Source organism: Petromyzon marinus, chromosome 3 (assembly GCF_048934315.1).
Source record: "Petromyzon marinus isolate PM22_M1 ecotype Great Lakes invasive population chromosome 3, UKy_Petmar_22M1.pri1.0, whole genome shotgun sequence".
NCBI lineage: Eukaryota > Metazoa > Chordata > Hyperoartia > Petromyzontiformes > Petromyzontidae > Petromyzon > Petromyzon marinus.
The window spans coordinates 13,692,804-13,710,326 of NC_133669.1; the positions used below are offsets into that span (position 1 = coordinate 13,692,804).

At 41.5% G+C, this 17,523-nt stretch overlaps 1 protein-coding gene across 1 annotated transcript; it reads left to right on the forward strand.

The window, feature by feature from the left end:
• Positions 1–137: 137 nt before the first annotated feature.
• Positions 138–12,031, forward strand: WBP11 (WW domain binding protein 11). Its single transcript, XM_032974689.2, has 11 exons — positions 138–387; positions 1,655–1,686; positions 2,021–2,114; positions 2,811–3,007; positions 3,580–3,716; positions 5,050–5,264; positions 5,450–5,701; positions 6,772–6,888; positions 7,544–7,897; positions 8,993–9,166; positions 10,122–12,031. The coding sequence occupies exons 1-11, from the start codon at positions 324–326 to the stop codon at positions 10,643–10,645; spliced, it is 2,160 nt and encodes a 719-aa protein (XP_032830580.1). The 5' UTR covers positions 138–323; the 3' UTR covers positions 10,646–12,031.
• The last annotated feature ends 5,492 nt before the right edge of the window (positions 12,032–17,523 follow it).

Genomic DNA, 17,523 nt, shown 5'->3' on the forward strand with positions numbered 1-17,523 from the left:
CCGGCGTGTTTAACGGAGCTGATCGTTTAAAGTTTGACCGTCATAATGAGGCGGTCGAGCTGTGACGTCAGGGGGAGGGGCGGGGGCTAGCGGGCACGTGACTTCGCTGAGGGGCGGGGGCTGGCGGCCGTCACGTCCCCCCCCCTACCACCTACCCTCCCACTCTCGCGCTGCACGCCGGGAGTTGTCGCTGTGAGGGGGCCGCGCGTCTCGCTCCTGCGGCGGCGGCTGAATCCGAGCGTTCGTGGTGGTTGGGGGTGTCGGAGGGGGGGGAGAGCTCCGCCGCAGCCGTTTCTCGTCGGGCGAACCAACGCGAAGCCAAGATGGGGCGGCGCTCGACGAGCTCCACGAAGAGCGGGAAATTCATGAACCCCACGGACCAAGCGCGTGAGTCCCGCCGAGCGCCGCCGCCGCCTCCCGCCAGGCCTCAATTTCCCCCGAGCTCCCTTCGGCCGCAACGAGCCGCGAGGGCTGCCACCCTCAGCCTTTGATTGGTCCGCGCTCGCGTCACGTGACGCGCGGGCACCAATGGCGCGCTGCGAAAAAATGTTTTTGCAAGCGCGCGCGCTGGAGAGAGGGGGGTGGGGGGCCCGTCAGTTGCACGTGGAAATTTTGGCGTGGATTTGTTTTCGATTTGTGGGCGTCCTCGGTTGTTGTTGTTGTGTGGTTATTTGACACGAGTACCCGGTGCGCTGTGTAGTAAAACATCGCCAGGAGGGAGACAAAGGCGGCCGGACGTGGTTGTCCGCCTCCCCACTGCCTCGTGTGCTGTGCCGGTCTTAATAGGTGCTCGCTAACAGCGCTTGTCCGAACAGTCTGTTTACAATACGGGGGGGGGGATCTTTGTCGTTGTGTGTGAGAACCTCTTGCGCGCCGTACCGTAGCCAACCGTGCTCATTGGAGGTGCCGGGGGAAGCACAACAAACTAAACGCAAAAATAAGTTGTAAAGAAATGAGTTTGTCGGATCTAGATTTAAAAAGTGCGTATAGCTCCCAGTGGCTTCCTGATATCGGAAGGAAGAGCGTTCCAGACGGCCGCAGAAGCGCATCTGAAAGCGGGCGATGCAGTGGCCGTCTGTTTTTCGATGACCAGCTAAAAGCCGCTGCGAGGATGACCGGAGTTTGCGTGATGTTTGATGCTCCTTGAGTTTTGTACAACATTTTTTTGTTTTGTACAACATTGTAATATTTGTGATGCCTTCATGATCAACAATGATACGCAAATCAATGACTGAATTAATAACTTTACTGGCATTGCACTTAAAGTAATAACATTTCGCGGACACACCTTAATTACTGATAAGTAAAGGTTATTAAAACACTAATTAAACCGATGTGAATACATTTTCACCGATTTTAGTAACACTTGGAAATTGCTTTATTAGCACTAACACGATGCTAACATTCACAGCAGTGAGATCAATCTGCTAATAACGTTATTGTCGCATTGATAAATATCGGCGTGAATGGGCTGAGCTAAGCTTGACTCGGACTTAAGCTTGTCATTTCAAAACTGAGAGCCTTGATGCTATTTAAGGTCAATATATCCCAATTGTATACTGTGAATATTTAAAAATGTTGTACAAATGTGGAATTTCTGTGTTTGATATTGCCGTTCTATACCATTCTCCTAAAAATATTTTTTTCTATTCAGGCAAGGAAGCAAGGAAGAGAGAACTTAAAAAGGTATTGAACAATTGCACGACTTTTGCCTTGTAATTGCTTCATTTGTATCGACACTTGGGACGTTGGAAATTGGCAGGACAACACATATAACTGGCATTTTGAAATTTGAGAAAAAAATATTTTCGGGCTTGTTTTAGATCAGGTATTTTCGATGCAAGTTTATATTGTTAGCAGTTTTATAGTTGGATGTTTCTGAATGGCTTTAGAAAAGTGATCTTTTAAAATTATTCACGTTAAAAGTGCGTTGTGTGAATGTGTTAGTATGGCAGCTTATAATTAAATATTTGTAAATGCTTCATCGCAAATTACCTTATTGTGAAATTCTTGTTTACAGAACAAAAAGCAGCGCATGATGGTGCGGACAGCGGTGCTGAAGATGAAAGATCCCAAACAGATATTGAGGGACATGGAGAAACTTGATGAACTTGGTAACAAACTTTTAAATGTAGCTCTGTAGAATTATTTGCTGTTTTTAGAAATCGGACATTTCGTTTTTGTGATCCACCACCAGTATCAGATTTCATGTTCAAGATTTCTTTATACCTGTTCAAGATTGCTTTACACCTTTACACCTGTAAAGCAATCTTGAACATGTGGTAATTTCTGTTGATTTAAACATTCAAAATACAAAGTCACTTGATCAGTCTTGAGTACAGCATGTGCATCTTGACCATACTATTTGTGATAAGTCATGTCATTTATGCAGTTTTATAATTTATTATATACAGTTGCAATTTTAATATGTATAGCATCTAAATGTAGCTTTATAACAAGACACTACAAAAAACGAGACGGGCATCATAAAAAAACTTGACGTTTGTATTGAAGACGTATCTAGGAAAACAGTCACAGGCAGTGGTTGCCATGTGTTACAGATTGGCATCGAAACATGCAAGAATATCAAAAATGATCACGTCTTCATGCATTTGAGGCCATTATGATATATTATTTTAATATACATTATAAGATGCGAACACATTGTGTGAATAGGAGTAGTGGATGTGCTTGCTTCAAAGCTTAAAATGCGAATTGGAATTGTTTTCTTAGGAGTGTATGTTTAAGTGAAGTTTTTTTTTTACATGGGAGTATATTTTTTGAGTAAAAATGTGGAATGTTTGTTGCAGAATTTAGTGCCATACAGACACCCATCTTGAATGAAAAGGTTTTGAGAGACAAGCGTAAGAAACTTCAGGAGACGCTGGACCGAATCCTTCACCTTTATGAGAAAGACAACCCCGAGCAGTACAAGGACCTACGCTCCGCTGAGATTGAGTACAATCAGAAGCGCCTGCAGATGTGCAATTACTACGAAGCTGTCAAGGTGGGCTCCAGTAAAGCCACTCGGTTTATACTCATAAATTTAATACTTCCGAGTTTACACACGTTGAAAAATAGCTTAAAATCCATGCTTGATTTTCTTGTTTATGATTGCTGGGTAAATGCAAGTGTGGTTAATAGTGAGTAGTCTAGATTTTATTGGAAGTTGCAATATTTTATTTAAATATATGGGTTTTCAGTCCTGTTAAAATATACGTTTTTCTAAACTGATTAGTACCATATTGCTGCTGCCTGGTTACATAATTGCATGATTGCATGTAACTTGCAAAGTACACGGTAAAAAATGTCTGATTGAATCTGTTACTCCTTAATCACCGATTACATGCTCCACATGCCACTTGTGCAGATAAATAACAGATACATATTTTTATATAAAATTATAATTATAGTTAATCAATATCGTTAATTGCCTAATCTTGGAATTAATGATCAACTTCTGATAAAAAATATATAAAAAAGTATTTGCACTACCTTCAGAAGGATATGTCAGCTTGCAGACTTGTGAGTCAGACCAACGTTTATGTTGCTAAGTGGTATATTTTCTCTTTACTTTAGAATGCCCAACACGTGGAGATAGAGAGTATCCCACTGCCAGAGATGCCGCACGCGCCCTCCAACATCACATCCATCCAAGACATCCCCCTGCCAGGCGCGCAGCCACCCTCCATCCTCAAGAAGCCTTCCGCCTTCAGGTGTGCATACCATGGCATCCAGTGATGTATGGGGCTTCTCATGGAGACTTTAAATGTATGAACAACTTTGATGATGAACGTAATTAAGGTTACTCTTTGGTTCTTTCGGTAAAGTCACGTAGGTAGAAAAATAAGAGATCACGACGTTTCGATCGCAACACAAGCAATCGTCATCAGGTGGGACAACCACAGCAAGAAAAAATGCTGTAAATTGTCTATTTTGGTTTATAGAGTACATTGGATTTAAACACTGACTTGTAACACATTAAAATGATGAGATGCAAGTGGCCATGATATCATTACCATAAATAGATTGCTTAGCTATCTTTACAGATCCTTGAGTTTTATTTATTCTTATCTTTTGGTTTTATGTGATTACGCCAGTTTCTCAAAAATACTCAAATACTCCATTATGGTTTAGACAAACATCACAAATCAGACCCTCCTCAATTCACAGTGTGATTTTATTGGATTAAATAAACATGCATTGAGATTATTGAGATGAATTTTCTGCTATAAATGTAAAAATGGCAAGCCACTTTGTCGTGCTATCATTTGTTGCTTCTGAAAAATAAGTTAATACTTCAATGGGCTTTGCCTGATAGTATGGGGATGGTTTAGTTTTATTTGTATGTTTGGGTGATTTGTTTACCTTGTACTTTGTACTACTATCAAGTTTTTGTATTGTTGTAACGGTCTTACCCACCTCTACTGGACATCTGTGAAAAATAGCTTTATAGCTCATCAGATTCCTCATGTATAAATAAATATTCTGTTTCTGAACTTCGAGCAGTGGTTGAAGCACTGCACTATAATCCTAGTTCGATTCTGGACTATGTCATATCAGTGGTGAGTGATAAATAAACTGGTCTTAAGCCCCCTACAAATCCACACATGAAGTAAAGTGAAGTAATGTTAAACAACTCTCATGCTTGACATGGCAAAGGAAGACCATCCTGCAGTAGATAGACATATGGCTGTAAAATAATGTACTGGATGCTATATACAGCACACTTAATAATTTTGCATTGATACTACTGTTTTAAGTTTTTTGTGTTTGTTCTTTATAGCACTCCGATGTGTTTTCAGGTAGTACCTCTTATAATTTTGCATAATCTCCGATGCTTCGCTCCATATGCTGCAAGCTAATTCATAAACTAAGATTCATACATATCGAAGATCAGTTCTTAAAGTTAGGTTCCTGAATAAACTCCGAGCATGTGGACCAAAGCATGAGATATTCCGAACAACACAGTGTACTACCAGAAAATGCATTGGAGAATTATCTTCTCGTTGACTTGGATTTGCGCCCTCTGTTGGTCACGTGTGACAGTGCGACCAAGGTGGGCCCTGGCGCAGGTGTGATTCGGCTCCCACTGGGCAGGAGGCCCCCAGGACCTCCCCCTGGGCCACCGCCTCCCCAGGTTCTAATGCAAGCAGGCCTGCTGTCTGGGCCTCGTGCAGCCCCTGTGCAGCCAGCTGCTCCCTCGCAGGAAAATGAGGATGATGAGGAAGACGACGATGAGGAGATATACGATCCTGAGGCTGGTAAGCGATCACTGAAATGTCGCTGTTTGCTATGAATTAATATTAAATGTTAGCCCATATTACTGACCGTGGGTGTAATAGTTTACAATGACTGTGATTCTGAAGCGTGTCATGTCCGTAGGAATGATTTATCTGTTTGCCATGAGTCGGGCTTACATTTGTCGCCCCTGCGTGCGCCGGAGCAGCCGTTCCAGAGCTGGACGATGAGGACCTCAAGGACCCAAACCTGCATGAGGGGCTGGACGCAGACGGCAGCGAGGACACGGACAACGACTCGAGCGACGACGACGACGATGACGACGACGACGATGATGACGATGATGACGTGGATGAGAAGCGCAAAGAAAAGGATGAAGAAGAACATGACAAAATGTTGCACCAGGACAAAACATCACACCAGGACAAAACATCACACCAGGACACCGCCGAGCGGTCCGGTGAGCCCTTTCCGCCAGAAACTTCTCAGTGGCACCCCTCGTTATAGTTCTCTCGTGCCAGCTCAGCACTTATTCTTCTACGTGTGCGTGCAATGTGTTCTTAAAATAATGTGAGTGGATGTATCGTGTCTCTGCACATATTACATTGTATGTGGAATCCCGAAAAATTGGAAAATAAATCAAAATTGCACTCGCGCTGATTTGTTCTTAGCTCCTTTTCCACACTGAAATCGCCAGCCAGTCTCAGTTTAGTCCTGTCCTGTATAGTAACAACTAGCATTGGATTATGCATCCCAGAATCGGGTTGTAATTTTCATGATTTTAAGTGCTAATTTGACGTTTCTGTCAATAGTTATTACAATACAGTTATATAATGTGTATAAATAAAAAGCAATATTAAAAAATGACCAGCTGTAAATGGCCAAAATTTGGTCTTCATGGAATTTACAGGGTTTTGTGTAGCAGCTATTTTCTGGAAATTCGCCTGGTATATCGATGACATTGTATTTTGCCAAGTGAGATCACAGCATGTGTGTTGGGTATAACATAATGATTACTGGGGAATACGTTTTTGTAAAAATACAATGTGCTTCGTAATTGTTCTGTTACAAATACAAAGTACTGTATGGAGACACATCTAAACAAATACAGCCATGCACTATCAAAAGCATGATATATGGCAGCCTGGACATGGTTTGTAAAAATGTGCACTTATTTTTTTAGCCATTGTGAGTGATTTCTATCTTGGACAAGCCATGAAATGTAATTTAGAAGTAATTAAATATTCCTACAGTCTTTGCACAATGCATGACATTGTGTAGTTATAACCTTATTTACTTAACATCTAATAATAACGTTGATTTATTAAACCTCTAAATATAAAAGGTATTGCAAGACATTGTAAAGAGCTTTAATAAAACAAATCTCCCAGACGATACATTAATAACATGTAAAAAAACTATTTAAATACATTGCGATTAAAATAAAATGGCAGTGGGTATGAAGCAGAAGATAGCTCGTGGAAACAGGCCAAAACCGCGTCCAGTTTAATCTCAACATTTCTTTCTCAGGGCGGTCGGTGCGCTTCGCCGATGCTCCAGAGGAGCCTCCAAAACCCATCGTCAAGAAGAAGAAAAAGACTAAAGAGGGCCTCACTCCGTTGCAGGCCATGATGTTAAGGATGGCTGGTAAGGCTTCCTTATAATAAACGTTGCTACACACATTCAAAATTTAAAGATATATTACAATACACAAGATACTTGTGACATTTTCTAGTTCATAGTTCCTATAGGTGTGTATTAAAAATATATAATTTTCACAAGCTGTCAATGCTAGCTGATGTCATTGGTGGAAATGAATGGTCAAGTCCATTGTTAGGGAATGCAATATATGCCCATATTTCAGCAATGCAGATTCCACATTTATATTGTGCAGTTCGATGTCACCACTGCTTTGCATATTACACTAATACAGAGTTGGATAATGCTTCCAGATTTAGATCAAGGCAAGATCTGCTATTAGCTCAATTAAACTGTTAGTCATGGTGTTACTTAACAAATGTGGGATTTAACTAAACTACAGGGGTTGGTGGTGGAGTGGTTCGCACACTGCTATGAACTCGGAATCCTGAATTAGATTCCAAGCCATGGATGGGCCCCATCTTCACCAACCGGCACTGACCAGTGTGGTGAATAATAATTAATCAACCCCCATGTTGAGGTATTCATCTAACAGTGGATTAACAAAATGGCTGAGAAGTAAAGTTGAAGTATACTGATATTCCACTGACCATATTAAAACCAAGATGTAATATTGACGTAATGTACATTTTCTCCGTTACAGGTCAAGAGGTGCCAGGCATCGAAGAGGAAGAAGATGACGATGATAATGATGATGATGAAGACATGGAGGCTGAGCAAGAGGAGAAAAAGAAAGACACGGATGACAGGATGGGCAGGGAGCAGCTAAAGACAGGGCCGATGCCTCCACCTCCTCCACCGGGCATTGGGACGAAACATCCCTCAGCTCCCCCACAGATGCCACATGGACGCATGCTGCCTCCGCCTTCCCAGCAGCCACAACCACCTCCCCACATGATGATGCACCCTCAGGGACCCCCACCGCTCGTGCCCCCTGGCCCACCTCTAATGAGGCCCCCTGGGCCCCCCTCTGGCCCTCCACCTGGGCCGCCTCCAGGTACACGTGTGAATGTTATGAATGCTCTTTTTACTGTTCGCTTGAAATAGCCTCTTACAATATATGTACGGTATTGTTGAGATTATAAGACGCACTTTTGTCCTTGAATTTTTAAGAAAAGGTTGAGGGGGGGGGAGTGTCTTATAATTCAGAGAATACTTAGTCTTCTGGAATATTAGGTTTAATCTAGTGGTTAAAGATCACCTCCTGGAAGATAGTTCTCCATAGCAATGTGTTACCACCCAAAAGACTTCACACCAGCCAATCACCATAATCATCCAGAACACATCTCTTTGTTTTAAGCTGCCATGGTGCAATGGTTAACACACAATCCACAAGGCTCGATGCAATCCTCCGACGCGATATTTGAAACAATGGGTAAGATTCGTAAATCTCCCTTCCTCTTTCCACCCAGCCGTCTAAATGGGTACACAACAGTCAATCAGCAGGATGCATGTGGTCGAGTAAATTGTGGGTATTCCTACTTCTTTCGACCTCTAGCCAGCGTGTGGATATTAGGTCTTCTCGAGGGTTTCTCTTGAACCCTGTCCAGTGGAGGCCCTTCTGTCAGCAGTGGCATGAGCAAGGAATTGCATAGCTGCATCTTTACATATATATTTTTTAGGGATGAGTTTTGAATTGAAAGGTTTTCCCATTTTTAAGGATGATTTAGGGTTTTTCTGGATCATACATTGAAATAATTTAACTTCTCTTTGTGCTAACAAAAGTGACACCATGTGACACCACTTTTGTCAATAAGAGATAGAAGTCATGTTCCAGTGGTGTCTCACTTTCTCATCAATCAGCAACTCAAGAAAATTTTGGATCCAAAATTTCCTATTGAGGCTCAACGTTTGTATTTGAGAATCTCAAACACGTCCCTAGCATTCTATTTTAATTTGTTCTGCAATCAGAATTCAGAATGCATCGTGCGTACAACACAGCTGTTAATGACTTATGGATATTTTACACAAGCAAAAACCTTTAGATGTTTCAATCTGGTTATTAATAATTCATGTTGGTCTGTTGTCGTCGTTCAGGTTGCATTGACGAAGCACCATTTGTTCACCGTGGATTTGTTGTTTGTTTTCCCAGGTGCTCCTCCATTCATGCGTCCGCCAGGGATGCCTGGCATGCGAGGGCCTCTTCCCCCTCGCATGCTTCCACCAGGACCTCCGCCCGGCCGCCCTCCAGGGCCACCCCCTGGTCTGCCTCCCGGTCCCCCTCCCCGCGGACCCCCACCCCGCCTCATGCCACCTGCAATCCCAGGTATTGACACCTCTCACTTGACTTCTGAATTAATTATGTTAAGTCTTTCCAACTAAGGTTAAAAGCATTTATGCATTAGGCTGCCGATTGGTTAGTAGCAGAAGGTGACGATATATGTCATAAAACTGATTCAATACAAATTTACATTTCGTGTAAACATGCATTGCTATAATACCTTATAGAATACTGGCCGAATTGGTTGATTGGTTGCCTAAAACTTGGTGATAAAAATCAGTGTAAAGGAGATCACCCTTTCCTGCCAAGATGATTGTCACAAACTGTACGCACCTCACCTCACCATGATGTCATCATGTGACTTGACACATGTGATGTATGACAGCATCTTTTGAGAATTGTAAGATAATGTTATTATCAGTATTAATAAAATACTTATGAGAATAAGCACATGTTAAAATGTGATCGAGAATTCGTGCATATGCATGGTTTTTCTTATTGGTGGGATAGAATGACTAGGCCATCTTCACACCACCTAAAGTTATTATACTTGTGCTGAATACAATTGATCTTGATGCTGTGGAGTTAACCTATGTTACCCAACCGTGAACAGCAATGTAATTGGCCACCTTAACTATTTAAGACTCGGACATCGGAGCGCTGCTGAGCTGGCACCTCTGATATCCTGAGTTCAAATCCAGGTAAACACTTGTGATGAAGATTGGGTTCTCAAGTGGAGTGAGTTGATGGTCCCAGCCTGGCCACCAAAGACTGCACGAAAAATTATTCACTTAAAATTTGGTTAACTAAATTTCGATAATTTCCTGCTCTGGGAATGAAATATATCTGTTTAATTGTGATGCAATAAACATTACTGTCAGTGGAAGATCAGGTGGGAAATTGCTGCCCCTAATTGGTAGAAGGTCACTTGAAAGGACTTTCAGAGGTAGCCTTACATCTGGTAGAGATCAGCTGATAAATGAGTTGCTTGTGTGTTTAGGGATGCTTCCTCCACGCCCGGGTATGATGCGCCCACTGTCCATGGCCCCCCCGCTGGGGCCTCCTGGAGTTTTCCCCCCTCCTGGTCAGCCAGGCGGTCTTCCCAATCCTGGAGTGCTCAGTGCCCCTCCGAGCCTCATTCAGCGGCCAAAACCAGATGAGTCGGGTGGCCCTGGAGTGCCCAGTATAGCGGTGCAGCAGCAGCAGCAACAGCAACAAAGTCAACAGCAAAAGCAGCAGCAGCCACTCGCTGGTGCCACCATCGAGAAGAAAGCGACAGCGGGCGCTACAATCAGCGCCAAGCCACAGATCACCAACCCCAAAGCGGACGTGACCCGGTTCATGCCCACTTCGCTGCGCGTCAAGCGAGAGGCCAAGGGCAGGGGCGCCCAGCGGCGGGCGGATGAGGACATAGCCCAGCGGCCCCTGCAGAAATCCAGCGTGGCCTCCGTATCTACAGCCACCATGGCCACTAAGGATGACATGTACGAGTCTTTCATGAAGGAAATGGAGGGCCTGCTGTAGAAAATGCGTTTTTGTATGTTATTTTGTTTAAAAAAAAAAAAATCTGTTTTAACATAAGCTCCACTCGAGAGGAAAGCAGCCCCACTGAATTACATTTTGCGTTGTGTGGTATGTAAAATTGACTGTTTTTTGGCCATTAAACAATTCCTTTTGAAGTATTTCCATGCATTATTTTCCACTTTCGTGATAAAACTGCCTTTGTCAGTGTGGTAAACTAAACATCGCACACAAATCCACTTCAAGATAAAATTGGGTTATATCAAGCAGGAATACAACCACCGGGCAATGTGTGCAGAGGTTCGCATTGTGTTAAATCATGTTTCCAATTTCTTATCGATTATTTCAATTGATATAAAATTGTGAAAATAATTGCATAATTTTAGTATTTTACATGCCTAAATTGAACATTCCTTCATAACAGTTATTGCCTTCAGGAAACAATTTCGAAGTGTACAAGCAGAGGTTACTTTTTGTGCTTTCGAAAGGCAGATGCACACGAGTTGTGGTTCACATGTTGGCAAAGCAATATTTAGGTCTAGCAGAACACTCTCCCTTGGCAGAGCCAACGCAACAACCCATAGAGAACTTCGCCAGTCTTACGTGGCCTTTTTCCAACATGAATCATGCTCGTGATATTGGAGGGTTATAATAGGGCCATGGTTGGGTGTCTTATTTTCATTTCATATTTAATGGCAGACGAGCAGTTATGTTTTTTTAATTTACAAAGGAATTGGTGACCTTGCATTTTGACTTTTAAATTCTACATCAGGGGTCGGCAACCAAAATGACAATGGGCCTTTTTTTCTAATTCATTATCAAACTATTTGAAGAACTGTAAATGCGTGTGAATACGACATGGTGGTCCTTATTAATAAAGTCAGGAAGTAGTCCTTACAGGGACCCATGTGGCTCTGGAGCCGCAGGTTGCGAACCCTGTCCTCGATAGTGTACTTTTTTAAATTGAAACATGCTTGCATTTGACATGTCCAAAGTGAAGTTTGCATTCTCAGTTGAGCATGGGTGGTGCTCTCCATTGGCAGCCTTGAGCCAGTGGTCGAAATTACACATTCCTGTATTGGGGAAAAATCTGAACATATACTCCGTAAACATTGGCGTTCCTTTGGTGATACAGTACAATTAAATGGTGCATGTGCAGGAGCAGTATTTAATCATTTTAATGGTCACTAGAAAGCATTTCTTGGTAATGCTAAACCTACCCACTAATCAAATTAGTTATGCTGCAAAAATAACGCAAATCCCTGCAAGTTTTCGTGTACAAGGTATCAAGTTAATGTTATGGTTGAAGAAAATATCGTGAAGTTGGGTTTGAAAAATTACATGGCTCAGCCATCCAGACGTTGAGGCAATAAACAATTGACTCTTGTGCATGTGGCTGCTGTGATGTCTGTTTAAAAGGATCTAGCATTGTTTTCATTATAGATGCTTGGCATTGGAACAGCTCATCTAATTTATTTCTATTTTCATTGACTCTTTGTACGTCCATTTAAAGGCATCATATTGCCATCCATCTTGCATATGGCAGTTATGCCTGTCAATCCAGATACTTCATGACAATTTTTTAAAATGGTGTTTGCGTTTTTTTTACGTCAACGCTTCGTTACATAGAAGTCCTTGTACATTTTCTCACAACGTAGAACGTTGCAGAAAATACATGCTTTTGTAATAGGGAGTCTCTTGACAGTTATTACACCCAAAAATTTGTTTTTTAAGAAGACTAATGTCTGGCCTAAAACTGAAATATATATTTTTTGGGTCTTTCGGTAAAGTCACGTAGATAGGTTAAAATTAATAAAAAATAAAATAAACAAAAACCACGACGTTTTTATCACAACACAAGTGATCGTCATCAGGAGGAAAAAGGAGGGGGAAAGCTGCTGAGGCAGACTGTTTTAAAGGTTTAAAATGGGTGTAGCCCAAGTGTCATAAAAGAAGTGGGTGGGGCTAGTGATGTTAATGTGAGAAATTTGCATGTTAATGTAAGATCGGAGAGCCGCCGCAACGTCGAGGTTGACGCGGGGAGGTGGCTATGTTGGTGTGAACAAATTTTAACCTGTTAATGTAAAATCGGAGAGCCGAAGCCACGGGGAAAAAAAAAAACACTAACATCGGAAGGTGGCAGGATGGGAACATGTTTAAAACAGCCTGCCTCAGCAGCTTTCACCCTCTTTTTTTCCTCCTGATGACGATCGCTTGTGTTGTGATCGAAACGTGGTTTTTGTTTATTTTATTTTTATTAATTTGAACCTATCTACGTGACTTTACCAAAAGACCCAAAGAATATGAATTCCTGCAGTCACGAAAGCTTTTAAGTCAAGATTGAAATATATATGTACAGTGAGGGAAAAAAGTATTTTATCCCCTGCTGATTTTGTACGTTTGCCCACTGACAAATAAATGATCAGTCTATAATTTTAATGGTAGGTTTATTTGAACAGTGAGAGACAGAATAACAACAAAAATCCAGATAAACGCATGTCAAAAATGTTATAAATTGATTTGCATTTTAATTAGGGAAATAAGTGTTTGACCCCCTCTCAATCAGAAAGATTTCTGGCTCCCAGGTGTCTTTTATACAGGTAACGAGCTGAGATTAGGAGCACACTCTTAATGGGAGTGCTCCTAATCTCAGCTTGTTACCTGTATAAAAGACACCTATCCACAGAAGCAATCAATCAGATTCCAAACTCTCCACCATGGTCAAGACCAAAGAGCTCTCCCAGGATGTCAGGGACAAGATTGTAGACCTACACAAGGCTGGAATGGGCTACAACACCATTGCCAAGCAGCTTGGTGAGAAGGTGACAACAGTTGGTGCGATTATTCGCAAATGGAAGAAACACAAAAGAACTGTCAATCTCCCTCGGCCTGGGGCTCCATGCAAGATCTCACCTCGTGGAGTTGCAATGATCATGAGAACGGTGAGGAATCAGCCCAGAACTTCACGGGAGGATCTTGTCAATGATCTCAAGGCAGCTGGAACCATAGTCACCAAGAAAACAATTGTTAACACACTACGCTGTGAAGGACTGAAATCCTGCAGCGCCCGCAAGGTCCCTCTGCTCAAGAAAGCACATACATGCCCGTCTGAAGTTTGCCAATGAACATCTGAATGATTCGGAGGACAACTGGGTGAAAGTGTTGTGGTCAGATGAGACCAAAATGGAGCTCTTTGGCATCAACTCAACTCGCCGTGTTTGGAGGAGGAGGAATGCTGCCTATGACCTCAAGAACACCATCCCCACCGTCAAACATGGAGGTGGAAACATGCTTTGGGGGTGTTTTTCTGCTAAGCGGACAGGACAACTTCACCGCATCAAAGGGACGATAGACGGGGCCATGTACCGTCAAATCTTGGGTGAGAACCTCCTTACAACAGCCAGGGCATTGAAAATGGGTCGTGGATGGGTATTCCAGCATGACAATGACCCAAAACACACGGCCAAGGCAACAAAGGAGTGGCTCAAGAAGAAGCACATTATGGTCCTGGAGTGGCCTCGCCAGTCTCCAGACCTTAATCCCATAGAAAATCTGTGGAGGGAGCTGAAGGTTCGAGTTGCCAAACGTCAGCCTCGAAACCTTAATGACTTGGAGAAGATCTGCAAAGAGGAGTGGGACAAAATCCCTCCGAGATGTGTGCAAACCTGGTGGCCAACTACAAGAAACGTCTGACCTCTGTGATTGCCAACAAGGGTTTTGCCCCCAAGTACTAAGTCATGTTTTGCAGAGGGGTCAAATACTTATTTCCCTCATTAAAATGCAAATAAATGTATAACATTTTTGACATGCGTTTTTCTGGATTTTGTTGTTCTTATTCTGTCTCTCAATGTTCAAATTAACCTACCATTAAAATTATCGACTGATCATGTATTTGTCAGTGGGCAAGCGTACAAAATCAGCAGGGGATAAAATACTTTTTTCCCTCACTCTATCCAACAATTTGTGAATGTGCATTCAAATTGCATTTTAATATGCTTTCACATGAATTTTTTTACTTTGCAAATGGTGAGTATTTTACAAATATTAAATGATACTTGTGAATGCCTGTCTCTACAATAATAGTTATTTCATTCTCCAAACTTAGAAAACTATGGTAGTAAACAAGTGTGTTGTCATCAAGCTTGTGGAGAATAAATACATTTTAAAATGTGACATTTGTTATCTGAAGCAATCACTTTGGCTGCGCAATATTTTATATATCAGCCATGTTGCATGGGAATTTGTATGCAGCCCACGATGTGCTTTAAAGACCTCGAGCATTTATATTGATAACCAGCAATTTTATATTTTAAATGTGACATTTTACATTTCGATTAGGCACATCATGTACCTTCTAATCCATTGAACTGATGAAGCCGTCCTGCCATGCCTCATGAGTGAAGTTGTTAACCTGGAAAGCCACTCTAAATCCCATAACCGTGATGTGACTAATGATTTCCATAAATTCCTGCTAAAGCCTTTCAGATTTGAAACTGTTCAGAAATTGGATTCCACCTTCACCTAAAGGGACTGATAATATGAAACAAATTGCAAACGATTCATCTAATTATTTATATCATGGGACTTCCTTTGCCAGTACCAAAATATAATATTCGGGTTTCTGGTATGGTCGTCTCTGGTGTGGACCAATCAGTTTCAAGGACAATGCATATATTATCAGTGTTTTTTTGTTTGTATTTTCACCACAAGTATTGTGGTTAATGCACACATGATTCCTTTATATTCTTGGTTCTTCCGGTAAAGTCACGTAGAAGGGAAACAATAAAATAATAAAAATATAAAACAATAAAATTCACACGACGTTTCGACTGCAACACAAGCAATCATCATCAGGTGTGAAAACCACAGCAAGAAAATTTGAAAAAAGTGGCGGGTTGTTTTTAACGTTAGCACCACGGATAGCGATTTGGTTTGGTTTCAGTTTTGTTGCCAGAAAAAAAGAGGAAAAACCCTAATATAGGTGTTAAGATGTTAAGATCCCCCACTCTTTTTGTGTGATATACCCTCTATGCACACCATTTCAAATTAGCAATATGTATATAATACCGATAAACGGATGGGTACGGTTTTTAATGTTTGTATTGAGACTAATTTAAGTTTTAGATTGCACCTTACATATTTCACGAGCATATCCTAGTTGAATATACAGGCTTATGTGTAAATAAATCTTGTTTCACTTATCTCATGCACCGTATAACAAGCATTACCTGCACCTGCGAGGTATTCAGCGCACATTCCTTGCGCATAATGCGTCCCTCGGTATTGGCTTTCAAGAGGTGAAAACTCGTATTGCATGGGATGCAAGGCACAAATTGCATATCTAATTTCGAACGACCTCTCGCAAGAAACTGCAGATCAACCACCACTTGAGCATCAGTATTCAAATACGGCAGCTTCCATTTTGTGAATTTGCAATTAAATAAGAAAACAGCAGCAGGAGTATAGATTACCGCATATGGTGCTGCGCTATGAAAAGGTTACATTCACAGCGCTGGCTAATGAGCAAGATTTAATCTGAAATTAATGAACCTGCATTATAATGTAGGGGGATGATGCATGCAAATTAGTTTAGGGATGCAGAAAATGAATAAAAGTGCATCGTTTGAATTGAAGCTATTTGATTAATATTATCCGTTTGGTCATCAGTGGTTCGTTTTAAAAGCGTGGCATCTCACAGTAGGCCTTTCATGCCCCACTCGTTTATACATACATTAAAATTAAACATTCAGTAACTGCGGCTAATTGGTGTTTATTCAAATATTGTAGAACCTTCACAAAGGCCAACTTAGATGAATGCATGATGATCACTTCATGTGCTTTTAAGAAGCAAATGCGTATTAAGTGTAACAGAGGACATATACAGGTTTATGCACATTTAGTTTTTCGTGCTAAAAATTTTAATGTGCAAAAAACATTGTGATTTTGTGGAACGGGCTTGACCAACAGGGAAAATGTATAGAGGTGGTACCGTTGATTTTGCAAAGACAGCCTCAAACAAAAGTAACCATTGAGTCCTATGATTCAAAATTCTGTGGTTCCTGCAATTCCTCGTAATTGTGGAGAAGTCTATTTGGGTCCAGTATGTTTAACGTTCAAAGTAAAAGTGATTATTATTGGCCAAACGGGCTCTAGATTAATTTAACAATGCATTGATTAATCGATAAATATATTGTTTGCACTCTACATACAATGGTGCGTGTAAGGTTTATTTTATTAATTGTATAACAAAGAAGACTGCAACGTTGTGATCAGTATAAACGAGTTAAACAAGTAATGTACAAAAAGCTCACTAAACAACACACTTGTTTACGCCGCACGACGACAATCTTCTCGACATCAATAAAGTGAGGTCTTAGCAAGCGACATTGATCTGCTGCTGAGCATGGCACCTCCGATTAGCACGGTTGGCTGCGTGCGGCGCGAATTAAGTTCAGCATACATTTTTTTGAACGGACAACTGGAAAAGATATCGGAACATTCTAACCTCAGGAAATTATTTAAGACAGTCGGATCAAATTATGTCTGTATGTTGAACTTCTTTCGCACCGTATGTAGCCAACCGTGCTAATCGGAGGTGCGGGATGAAATGAGGGGTTGGTTTGAGCAGATTGCAGTGCATGTCGCGAAATTGAACTTAAGTATTGAAAGGCAACAATGTGCCTAAAAAAGAAAGTGTTCCACTCTGACACGAATCAAAAACATGAACATTGTACTATAATAAATTGGAACAAAATATCAAACTTACGGAAAGCATGGATAGATGCATGCTTGGAATCACCGTGATAGAAAGAAGAACATGGGTAGGGCAACAAGCGCAAATTCGAGATATGTGGACTGTTCGGAATATTCAGTGGGCATGG

What these genes read in the sequence shown, in the direction of transcription:
- WBP11 (XM_032974689.2), top strand. Translation starts at nt 324, where the DNA reads ATGGGGCGGCGCTCGACGAGCTCCACGAAGAGCGGGAAATTCATGAAC. An exon ending in GGAGAAACTTGATGAACTTG is followed by an intron (nt 2,115 to 2,810) that starts GTAACAAACTTT and finishes TGTTTGTTGCAG; the next exon opens with AATTTAGTGCCATACAGACA. An exon ending in CATGCCACCTGCAATCCCAG is followed by an intron (nt 9,167 to 10,121) that starts GTATTGACACCT and finishes TTGTGTGTTTAG; the next exon opens with GGATGCTTCCTCCACGCCCG.